This window comes from Aquarana catesbeiana, linkage group LG13, assembly GCF_042186555.1.
Source record: "Aquarana catesbeiana isolate 2022-GZ linkage group LG13, ASM4218655v1, whole genome shotgun sequence".
Taxonomy (NCBI): Eukaryota; Metazoa; Chordata; class Amphibia; order Anura; family Ranidae; genus Aquarana; species Aquarana catesbeiana.
Window position 1 is genome coordinate 3,526,608 of NC_133336.1, and position 12,847 is coordinate 3,539,454.

Genomic DNA, 12,847 nt, shown 5'->3' on the forward strand with positions numbered 1-12,847 from the left:
TGGGCACAGTGAATCTGCATTGATGGGCACAGTGAATCTACATTGATGGGCACAGTGAGTCTGCATTGATGGGCACAGTGAATCTGCATTGATGGGCACAGTGAGTCTGCATTGATGGGCACAGTGAGTCTGCATTGATGGGCACAGTGAATCTGCATTGATGGGCACAGTGAGTCTGCATTGATGGGCACAGTGAGTCTGCATTGATGGGCACAGTGAATCTGCATTGATGGGCACAGTGAGTCTGCATTGATGGGCACAGTGAGTCTGCATTGATGGGCACAGTGAGTCTGCATTGATGGGCACAGTGAGTCTGCATTGATGGGCACAGTGAGTCTGTATTGATGGGCACAGTGAGTCTGTATTGATGGGCACAGTGAGTCTGTATTGATGGGCACAGTGAGTCTGTATTGATGGGCACAGTGAATCTGCATTGATGGGCACAGTGAGTCTGTATTGATGGGCACAGTGAGTCTGCATTGATGTGCACAGTGAGTCTGCATTGATGGGCACAGTGAGTCTGCATTGATGGGCTGCATTGATGGGCACAGTGAGTCTGCATTGATGGTGTGATGGATCAGAACCGCAATCGGGTTCAAATTAGATATCTGCTGCTGGTCCTAATTTAAAAGTGAAGATGTGCGTGTACGCCGGGAGTAATCACTCTGACTGCTCAGTTCAATCACTTCCTAATCTTTGTTTATTGCAGGGCGGTGCCCAACGTTTTATACACAAAGAACAATCGATTCTACATCATTACTATGTAAATGTGGTCAGTCTAAAAGGTACCTCTTATTGGCTGAAATACAAGAAGAATGCAGGAACTTGATGCTGAGGCTCGGTTGTTGTTGGTTCTTCTCTTTACTTCCTCATACCTCCGGTGCGGGGGCAGTAGGGGGTAGACGCCATCTTTGGTTCCAAGGCAGAGCTGAGCTGTTTACTATATAATAAGTAAGGAGTTGCATAGAAACATGTATACAGATAAGAGAATAGATATTTTTATGATTATCATTATGTTCATTACACTCATTCCTGCAGTGAATCTGCATTAATGGGCTGCATTGATGGGCACAGTAAGTCTGCACTGGTGAGTCTGCATTGATGGCACAGTGAGTCTGCATTGATAGGCACTGGTGAGGCTGCATTGATAGGCACTGGTGAGGCTGCATTGATGGGCACAGTGAGGCTGCATTTGATGGGCACTGGTGAGGCTGCATTGATAGGCACTGGTGAGGCTGCATTGATAGGCACTGGTGAGGCTGCATTGATAGGCACTGGTGAGGCTGCATTGATGGGCACAGTGAGGCTGCATTTGATGGGCACTGGTGAGGCTGCATTGATAGGCACTGGTGAGGCTGCATTGATAGGCACTGGTGAGGCTGCATTGATGGGCACAGTGAGGCTGCATTTGATGGGCACTGGTGAGGCTGCATTGATAGGCACTGGTGAGGCTGCATTGATAGGCACTGGTGAGGCTGCATTGATAGGCACTGGTGAGGCTGCATTTGATGGGCACTGGTGAGGCTGCATTGATGGGCACAGTAAGTCTGCACTGGTGAGTCTGCATTGATGGGAACAGTGAATCTGCACTGATCAGTTTGCATTGATGGGCACAGTGAGTCTGCATTGATGGGCACTGGTGAGGCTGCATTTGATGGGCACTGGTGAGGCTGCATTGATGGGCACTGGTGAGGCTGCATTGATGGGCACTGGTGAGGCTGCATTGATGGGCACTGGTGAGGCTGCATTTGATGGGCACTGGTGAGTCTGTATTGATGGGCACTGGGGAGGCTGCATTAATGGGCACTGGTGAGGCTGCATTGATCTCCTGCATCATGTCCGCAGTCTCTTGTATCTGTTTGATGGGATCTGCCTGGGGGGGGGGGGGTGGTGTTTGGAGTATCTTTATCTGCTGATTGTTTCTGGAATACACATATTTCTATTGTAGGATCCGGGCCTGCTGTCCCTCCATCCCTCCTTCTTTCCTTCCTTCTCTCTCCTTCCCTTCCTATCTCTTTTTTCTGACTTTCTTTCCCCCCCTCCATCTCCCTCTTCCTTCTCCCTTTATCCCCCTCTCCCTTCTCCCTCCATCCCCCTCTCCCTTCTCCCTCCATCCCCCTCTCCCTTCTCCCTCCATCCCCCTCTCCCTTCTCCCTCCAACCCCCTCTCCCTTCATCCCCCTCTCCCTTCTCCCTCCATCCCCCTCTCCCTTCTCCCTCCATCCCCCTCTCCCTTCTCCCTCCATCCCCCTCTCCCTTCTCCCTCCAACCCCCTCTCCCTTCATCCCCCTCTCCCTTCTCCCTCCATCCCCCTCTCCCTTCTCCCTCCATCCCCCTCTCCCTTCTCCCTCCAACCCCCTCTCCCTTCATCCCCCTCTCCCTTCTCCCTCCATCCCCCTCTCCCTTCTCCCTCCATCCCCCTCTCCCTTCTCCCTCCAACCCCCTCTCCCTTCATCCCCCTCTCCCTTCTCCCTCCATCCCCCTCTCCCTTCTCCCTCCATCCCCCTCTCCCTTCTCCCTCCATCCCCCTCTCCCTTCTCCCTCCAACCCCCTCTCCCTTCTCCCTCCATCCCCCTCTCCCTTCTCCCTCCATCCCCCTCTCCCTTCTCCCTCCATCCCCCTCTTCCTTCTCCCTCCATCCCCCTCTCCCTTCTCCCTCCATCCCCCTCTTCCTTCTCCCTCCCTCCCTCTTTCATCTCAGGACTCTAATCACACCCCCTTTAAGCCACGCCCAATATTTTACATAGTTGAAACCACGCACATTTTTCCACTCTAACTAGAGCACACCTACAAATGAATGCCCCGCCCCTAATTAAAAAATACTCCGTCTACAGACAAAGTGTCCCTAGATATTGTTTGAGAATGTTGGCAGATTTGGGGCCCCTGTACAGTAAAAATTTGGGGCTCCTATATATTGTAGATTTGGGGGTGTACAGTGAAGATTTGGGGCCCCGTACAGTGAAGATTCGGGGCCCCCGTACAGTGAAGATTCGGGGCCCCTGTGGATTTGGGGCCCCCATACAGTGAAGATTTGGGGCCCCCCATACAGTGAAGATTTGGGGCCCCCCATACAGTGAAGATTTAGGGCCCCCTGTACAGTGAAGATTTGGCCTGTGCAGTGTAGATTTGGGGCCCCCTGTACAGTGTAGATTTGGGGCCCCTGTGTAGTGTAACTTTGGGGCCCCTGTGTAGTGTAACTTTGGGGCCCCTGTGTCGTGTAGCTTTGGGGCCCCTGTGGATTTGGGGCCCTGTACAGTGAAGATTTGGGGCCCCCTGTACAGTGCAGATTTGGGGCCCCCTGTATAGTGCAGATTTGGGGCCCCCTGTACAGTGTAGATTCGGGGCCCCCTGTACAGTGTAGATTCGGGGCCCCCTGTACAGTGTAGATTCGGGGCCCCCTGTACAGTGTAGATTTGGGGCCCCGTACAGTGAAGATTTGGGGCCCCTGTACAGTGTAGATTTGGGGCCCCTGTAGATTTGGGGCCCCCTGTACAGTGTAGATTTGGGGCCCCTGTAAAGTGTAGATTTGGGGCCCCTGTAGATTTGGGGCCCCTGTAGAGTGTAGATTTGGGGCCCCTGTACAGTGTAGATTTGGGGTCCCTGTAGATTTGAGGCCCCTGTAGAGTGTAGATTTGGGGCCCCTGTACAGTGTAGATTTGGGGTCCCTGTAGATTTGAGGCCCCTGTAGAGTGTAGATTTGGGGCCCCTGTACAGTGTAGATTTGGGGTCCCTGTAGATTTGGGGCCCCTGTACAGTGTAGATTTGGGGTCCCTGTAGATTTGGGGCCCCTGTAGAGTGTAGATTTGGGGCCCCTGTACAGTGTAGATTTGGGGTCCCTGTAGATTTGGGGTCCCTGTAGATTTGGGGCCCCTGTACAGTGTAGATTTGGGGCCCCTGTAAAGTGTAGATTTGGGGCCCCTGTAGATTTGGGGCCCCTGTAGAGTGTAGATTTGGGGCCCCTGTACAGTGTAGATTTGGGGTCCCTGTAGATTTGAGGCCCCTGTAGAGTGTAGATTTGGGGCCCCTGTACAGTGTAGATTTGGGGTCCCTGTAGATTTGGGGCCCCTGTAGAGTGTAGATTTGGGGCCCCTGTACAGTGTAGATTTGGGGTCTCTGTAGATTTGGGGCCCCTGTAGAGTGTAGATTTGGGGCCCCTGTAGATTTGGGGTCTCTGTAGATTTGGGGTCTCTGTAGGTTTGGGGTCCCTGTAGATTTGGGGTCCCTGTAGATTTGGGGTCCTTGTAGATTTGGGGTTCCTGTAGGTTTGGGGTCCCTGTAGATTTGGGGTCCTTGTAGATTTGGGGTTCCTGTAGATTTGGGGTCCTGTAGATTTGGGGCCCCTGTAAAGTGTAGATTTGGGGTCCCTGTAGATTTGGGGCTCCTGTAGAGTGTAGATTTGGGGTCCCTGTAGATTTGGGGCCCCTGTAGAGTGTAGATTTGGGGTCCTGTAGATTTGGGGCCCCTGTAAAGTGTAGATTTGGGGTCCCTGTAGATTTGGGGCCCCTGTAGAGTGTAGATTTGGGGCCCCTGTAGAGTGTAGATTTGGGGCCCCTGTAGATTTGGGGTCTCTGTAGATTTGGGGCCCCTGTAGAGTGTAGATTTGGGGTCCCTGTAGAGTGTAGATTTGGGGTCCCTGTAGAGTGTAGATTTGGGGCCCCTGTAGAGTGTAGATTTGGGGTCTCTGTAGATTTGGGGTCTCTGTAGATTTGGGGCCCCTGTAGATTTGGGGTCCCTGTAGATTTGGGGTCCCTGTAGAGTGTAGATTTGGGGCCCCTGTAGAGTGTAGATTTGGGGTCTCTGTAGATTTGGGGTCCCTGTAGATTTGGGGCCCCTGTAGATTTGGGGTCCCTGTAGATTTGGGGCCCCTGTAGATTTGGGGTCCCTGTAGATTTGGGGTCCCTGTAGATTTGGGGTCCCTGTAGATTTGGGGCCCCTGTAGATTTGGGGTCCCTGTACAGTGTAGATTTGGGGTCCTGTAGATTTGGGGTCCCTGTACAGTGTAGATTTGGGGTCCTGTAGATTTGGGGGTCCTGTAGATTAGGGCCCCTCTCTCTCTCTCTCTCTCTCTCTCAGACTAGAAGGTTGCGGTGATTCTCGCCGTCCAGCAGGCGTCGCTCTTTTCTCTTCTCTTCTCTCCTCTCTCAGGTCACGTGATGTTAAATGTCCCAGCAGGGGCGGCACGTGACTGTTGCGCGCTCCCGGGAGCCGGTACCGGCGGAGGCGCGCAGGGAGTCAGTTGATCGCCTCATGTCGGGGTTGGCCGGTACCGGGGCGGTATGACGGAGAAGAACGGCGAGTGTGATTGGGGGGAGGGGCCGGAGGACGGGGGGAGGGGCCGGTGTCGCCGCCGCCGCCCGGAGATGAGTCTGGAGCTCACCGCCTTCCACTCACCGGAGACCGGAACACCGGAGGAGGAGGAGGAGCCTGAGGAGAGATTACCCCTCCCCCTTCCCGGGAGGAGGAGGACCCGATCCAATACATCCCGGCCCCGGTATGAGATCGTCACCGAGCTGGGCCCGGAGGAGGTCCGATGGTTCTACCGGGAGGAGCGGAAACCATGGAAACCGTTCATTGGATACGACTCCCTCCGAGTGGAGACCACCTACCGGCGTCTGGAGGAGGGGGAGGGGCCGCTACTACCGGTGTGTGTGAGGAGCGGACTGTACGAGGTGGACGTCACCGAGGGGGAGTGTTATCCGGTGTACTGGAACCGTGAGTACCTACCTCCCCCACCTACCTACCTACCTACCTCCACCCCTCCCCCACCTACCTACCTACCTCCCTCCACCCCTCCCCCCACCTACCTATATACCCCCCCATATACCCCACCGAGGGGGAGTGTTACCCGGTCTACTGGAACCGTGAGTACCTACCTACCCCACCTACCTACCTCCACCCCTCCCCCACCTACCTACCCCCTACACACCTACCTACCCACCTCCCTACATACCCCTCCCCCCCTATATACCCCACCGAGGGGGAGTGTTACCCGGTCTACTGGAACCGTGAGTACCTACCGACCGACCTACCTCCCCCACCTACCTACCTCCCCCCCCTACATACCCCTCCCCCCCTATATACCCCACCGAGGGGGAATGTTATCCGGTCTACTGAAACCGTGAGTACCTACCGACCTACCCCTCCCCCACCCTCACCTACCTACCTACCCCCTACATACCCCACCGAGGGGGAGTGTTATCCGGTGTACTGGAACCGTGAGTACTTACCTACCTACCTACCTCCCCCACCTACCTACCTACCTACCCCTCCCCCACCTACCTACCTACCTCCCCCCACCTACCTATATACCCCCCCATATACCCCACCGAGGGGGAGTGTTATCCGGTCTACTGGAACCGTGAGTACCTACCGACTGACCCCTCCCCCACCTACCTACCTACCTACCTACCCCTCCCCCACCTACCTACCCCTCCCCCCCACCTACCTACCTACCCCCTACATACCCCTCCCCCACCTATATACCCCACCGAGGGGGAGTGTTATCCGGTCTACTGGAACCGTGAGTACCTACCGACTGACCCCTCCCCCACCCTCACCTACCTACCTACCCCCCTACACACCTACCTACCTACCCCCTACATACCCCTCCCCCCCTATATACCCCACCGAGGGGGAGTGTTATCCGGTCTACTGGAACCGTGAGTACTTACTGACCTACCTACCTACCCCTACCCCCACCTACCCCCTACACACCTACCTACCCCCTACATACCCCTCCCCCCTATATACCCCACCAAGGGGGAGTGTTATCCGGTCTACTGGAACCGTGAGTACCTACCTACCCCTCCCCCACCTACCTACCTACCTCCCCCCACCTACCTATATACCCCCCCTATATACCCCACCGAGGGGGAGTGTTATCCCGTGTACTGGAACCGTGAGTACTTACCGACCGACCCCTCCCCCCACCTACCTACCTACCTACCCCCCCCTACATACCCCTCCCCCCTATATACCCCACCGAGGGGGAGTGTTATCCGGTGTACTGGAACCGTGAGTACCTACCTACCCCTCCCCCACCTACCTACCTACCCCCCTACATACCCCTCCCCCACCTACCTACCCCTCCCCCCTATATACCCCACCGAGGGGGAGTGTTATCCCGTGTACTGGAACCGTGAGTACCTACCGACCTACCCCTCCCCCACCTACCTACCCCCTACACACCTACCTACCTACCTCCCTACATACCCCTCCCCCCCTATATACCCCACCGAGGGGGAGTGTTATCCGGTCTACTGGAACCGTGAGTACTTACCGACCTACCTACCTACCCCTACCCCCCTACACACCTACCTACCCCCTACATACCCCTCCCCCCTATATACCCCACCAAGGGGGAGTGTTATCCGGTCTACTGGAACCGTGAGTACCTACCGACCCCTCCCCCACCTACCTACCTCCCTACATACCCCTCCCCCCCTATATACCCCACCGAGGGGGAGTGTTATCCGGTGTACTGGAACCGTGAGTACTTACCTACCCACCTACCGACCCCTCCCCCACTCTCACCTACCTACCCCTCCCCACCCCCCCATATACCCCACCGAGGGGGAGTGTTACCCCGTGTACTGGAACCGTGAGTACTTACCGACCTACCTACCCCTCCCCCCCTATATACCCCACCGAGGGGGAGTGTTACCCGGTCTACTGGAACCGTGAGTACCTACCGACCCCTCCCCCACCTACCTACCCCCTACATACCCCTCCCCCCTATATACCCCACCGAGGGGAAGTGTTATCCGGTCTACTGGAACCGTGAGTACCTACCTACCTACCGACCGACCTACCCCTCCCCCACCTACCGACCTACCCCTCCCCCACCTACCTACCTCCACCCCTCCCCCACCTACCTACCCCCCCATATACCCCACCGAGGGGGAGTGTTATCCGGTCTACTGGAACCGTGAGTACTTACCGACCGACCTACCTACCTACCCCTCCCCCACCTACCTACCGACCCCTCCCCCACCTACCCCCCTACACACCTACCTACCTACCCCCTACATACCCCCCCATATACCCCACCGAGGGGGAGTGTTATCCGGTCTACTGGAACCGTGAGTACTTACCGACTGACCCCTCCCCCACCTACCTACCTACCCCCCTACACACCTACCTACCCCCTACATACCCCTCCCCCCCTATATACCCCACCGAGGGGGAGTGTTACCCGGTGTACTGGAACCGTGAGTACCTACCCCCACCCCTCCCCCACCTACCTACCCCTCCCCCCCTATATACCCCACCGAGGGGGAGTGTTACCTGGTCTACTAGAACCATGAGTACTTACCGACCTACCTCCACCCCTCCCCCCACCTACCTACCTCCACCCACCTGCCCACCCCTCCCCCCCTATATATCCCACCGAGGGGGAGTGTTATCCCGTGTACTGGAACCGTGAGTACTTACCGACCTACCTACCAACCGACCCCTCCCCCACCTACCCCCTACATACCCCCCCATATACCCCACCGAGGGGGAGTGTTATCCGGTCTACTGGAACCGTGAGTACTTACCGACACCTACCTACCCCTCCCCCACCTACCCCCCTACACACCTACCTACCTACCCCCCCATATACCCCACCGAGGGGGAGTGTTACCCGGTCTACTGGAACCGTGAGTACCTACCTACCGACCTACCTACCCCTCCCCCACCTACCTACCTACCCCCCTACATACCCCTCCCCCCATATACCCCACCGAGGGGGAGTGTTACCCCGTGTACTGGAACCGTGAGTACCTACCTACCCCCACCTACCTCCACCCCTCCCCCACCTACCTACCGACCCCTCCCCCACCTACCTACCTATATACCCCACCGAGGGGGAGTGTTATCCGGTCTACTGGAACCGTGAGTACTTACCTACCTACCTACATACCCCTCCCCCACCTACCCCCCCTACACACCTACCTACCTATATACCCCACCGAGGGGGAGTGTTACCCCGTGTACTGGAACCGTGAGTACCTACCGACCGACCTACCTCCACCCCTCCCCCACCTACCTACCTACCCCCTACATACCCCTCCCCCCCTATATACCCCACCGAGGGGGAGTGTTATCCGGTCTACTGGAACCGTGAGTACTTACCTACCCCCACCTACCTACCTACCCCCCACCTACCTCCCCCCTATATACCCCACCGAGGGGGAGTGTTATCCGGTCTACTGGAACCGTGAGTACCTACCTACCTACATACCCCTCCCCCACCTACCTACCTACCCTCCCACCTACCCCTCCCCCACCTACCCCCCTACACACCTACCTACCTATATACCCCACCGAGGGGGAGTGTTACCCCGTGTACTGGAACCGTGAGTACCTACCGACCTACCTACCTACCCCTCCCCCACCTACCTACCTCCACCCCTCCCCCACCTACCTACCTACCCCCTACATACCCCTCCCCCCCTATATACCCCACCGAGGGGGAGTGTTATCCGGTCTACTGGAACCGTGAGTACTTACCTACCCCCACCTACCTACCTACCCCCCACCTACCTCCCCCCTATATACCCCACCGAGGGGGAGTGTTATCCGGTCTACTGGAACCGTGAGTACCTACCTACCTACATACCCCTCCCCCACCTACCTACCTACCCTCCCACCTACCCCTCCCCCACCTACCCCCCTACACACCTACCTACCTATATACCCCACCGAGGGGGAGTGTTACCCCGTGTACTGGAACCGTGAGTACCTACCGACCGACCTACCTACCTACCCCTCCCCCACCTACCTACCTCCACCCCTCCCCCACCTACCTACCTACCCCCTACATACCCCTCCCCCCCTATATACCCCACCGAGGGGGAGTGTTATCCGGTCTACTGGAACCGTGAGTACTTACCTACCCCCACCTACCTACCTACCCCCCACCTACCTCCCCCCTATATACCCCACCGAGGGGGAGTGTTATCCGGTCTACTGGAACCATGAGTACCTACCTCCACCCCTCCCCCACCTACCTCCCCCCCCTCCCTCCCCCCACCTACCTACCCCCCCTCCCCCCCACCTACCTACCTCCACCCCTCCCCCCCCATATATCCCACCGAGGGGGAGTGTTATCCCGTGTACTGGAACCGTGAGTACCTACCTACCCCTCCCCCACCTACCTACCCCTCCCCCCCCATATACCCCACCGAGGGGGAGTGTTACCCGGTCTACTGGAACCGTGAGTACCGACCTACCTACCTACCTACCCCTCCCCCACCTACCTACCTCCACCCCTCCCCCCCTATATACCCCACCGAGGGGGAGTGTTACTCGGTGTACTGGAACCGTGAGTACCTACCTACCCCCACCTACCCCCTACATACCCCTCCCCCCCATATACCCCACCAAGGGGGGGTGTTACCCAGTCTACTGGAACCGTGAGTACCTACCTCCACCCCTCCCCCACCTACCTACCCCTCCCCCACCTACCCCCTACATACCCCTCCCCCCCCTATATACCCCACCGAGGGGGAGTGTTACCCGGTCTACTAGAACCGTGAGTACTTACCGACCTACCCCTCCCCCCACCTACCTACCTACCCCTTCCCCCCCCTATATATCCCACCGAGGGGGAGTGTTATCCCGTGTACTGGAACCGTGAGTACTTACCTACCCCTCCCCCCACCTACCTACCCCTCCCCCACCTACCCACCCCTCCCCCCTATATACCCCACCGAGGGGGAGTGTTATCCCATGTACTGGAACCGTGAGTACCTACCTACCCCTCCCCCACCTACCTACCTACCCCTCCCCCCCCTATATACCCCACCGAGGGGGAGTGTTATCCGGTCTACTGGAACCGTGAGTACCTACCTACCCTCCCCCACCTACCTACCTCCACCCCTCCCCCCACCTACCTCCACCCCTCCCCCACCTACCCACCCCTCCCCCCTATATACCCCACCGAGGGGGAGTGTTATCCGGTGTACTGGAACCGTGAGTACCTACCGACCTACCTACCCCTCCCCCACCTACCTACCTACCCCCCTACACACCTACCTACCCCTCCCCCCTATATACCCCACCGAGGGGGAGTGTTACCCCGTGTACTGGAACCGTGAGTACTTACCGACCTACCTACCGACCCCTCCCCCACCTACCCCCCTACATACCCCTCCCCCATATACCCCACCGAGGGGGAGTGTTATCCGGTCTACTGGAACCGTGAGTACCTACCGACCCCTCCCCCACCTACCTACCCCCTACATACCCCTCCCCCCTATATACCCCACCGAGGGGGAGTGTTATCCGGTGTACTGGAACCGTGAGTACCTACCGACCTACCCCTCCCCCCACCTACCCCTCCCCCACCTACCTACCTACCCCCTACACACCTACCTACCTATATACCCCACCGAGGGGGAGTGTTATCCCATGTACTGGAACCGTGAGTACCTACCTCCACCCCTCCCCCACTGACCTACCTACCTACCCCCCCATATACCCCACCGAGGGGGAGTATTATCCGGTCTACTGGAACCGTGAGTACTTACCTACACCCCTCCCCCACCTACCCCCCTACACACCTACCTACCTACCCCCTACATAACCCCCATATACCCCACCGAGGGGGAGTGTTACCCCGTGTACTGGAACCGTGAGTACCTACCGACCTACCCCCCTACACACCTACCTACCCCCTACATACCCCCCCCCCATATACCCCACCGAGGGGGAGTGTTATCCGGTCTACTGGAACCGTGAGTACTTACCTACACCCCTCCCCCACCTACCCCCCTACACACCTACCTACCTACCCCCTACATAACCCCCATATACCCCACCGAGGGGGAGTGTTACCCCGTGTACTGGAACCGTGAGTACCTACCGACCCCTCCCCCACCTACCCCTCCCCCACCTACCTACCTACCTCCACCCCTCCCCCACCTACCCCTCCCCCCTATATACCCCACCGAGGGGGAGTGTTATCCCGTGTACTGGAACCGTGAGTACCTACCGACATACCTACCTCCACCCCTCCCCCACCTACCTACCTCCACCCCTCCCCCACCTACCCCTCCCCCCTATATACCCCACCGAGGGGGAGTGTTACCCCATGTACTGGAACCGTGAGTACTTACCTACCCCTCCCCCACCTACCTACCCCCCACCTACCCCTCCCCCCCCTATATACCCCACCGAGGGGGAGTGTTACCCGGTGTACTGGAACCGTGAGTACCTACCTAATACCCCACCTACCTACCCACCCCTCCCCCCACCTACATACCCCTCCCCCACCTACCTACCCCTCCCCCCCCCCCTATATACCCCACCGAGGGGGAGTGTTACCCGGTGTACTGGAACCGTGAGTACCTACCTACCTACCCCTCCCCCACCTACCTACCTACCCCTCCCCCACCTACCCCCTATATACCCCACCGAGGGGGAGTGTTATCCGGTCTACTGGAACCGTGAGTACTTACCTACCCCTCCCCCACCTACCTACCCCTACATACCCCTCCCCCCTATATACCCCACCGAGGGGGAGTGTTACCCGGTGTACTGGAACCGTTAATACCTACCTAATACCCTACCTACCTACACCTACCTACCCCCCACCTACCTACCACCTACATACCCCTCCCCCCTATATACCCCACCGAGGGGGAGTGTTACCCGGTGTACTGGAACCGTGAGTACCTACCGACCTACCTACCCCTCCCCCCCACCTACCTACATACCTCCACCCCTCCCCCCCTATATACCCCACCGAGGGGGAGTGTTATCCGGTCTATTGGAACCGTGAGTACTTACCGACCTACCTACCCCTCCCCCACCTACCTACCCCCCTATATACCCCACCGAGGGGGAGTGTTATCCGGTGT

General features: G+C 57.7%; 1 protein-coding gene across 2 annotated transcripts in view; it reads left to right on the top strand.

Moving 5' to 3' along the window:
* Nucleotides 1-5,144: 5,144 nt before the first annotated feature.
* DDHD1 (DDHD domain containing 1) overlaps nt 5,145-12,847 on the top strand; it is a 76,201-nt gene continuing 68,498 nt past the window's right edge. Inside the window, exon 1 of one of the 2 annotated variants that reach the window (XM_073609655.1) lies at nt 5,145-5,711. In XM_073609655.1, the coding sequence (XP_073465756.1) occupies nt 5,276-5,711 (436 nt within the window). In that variant the 5' untranslated portion in view covers nt 5,145-5,275. The remainder of the gene's footprint in view (nt 5,712-12,847) is intronic. The other variant, XM_073609657.1, reaches the window with a different exon arrangement.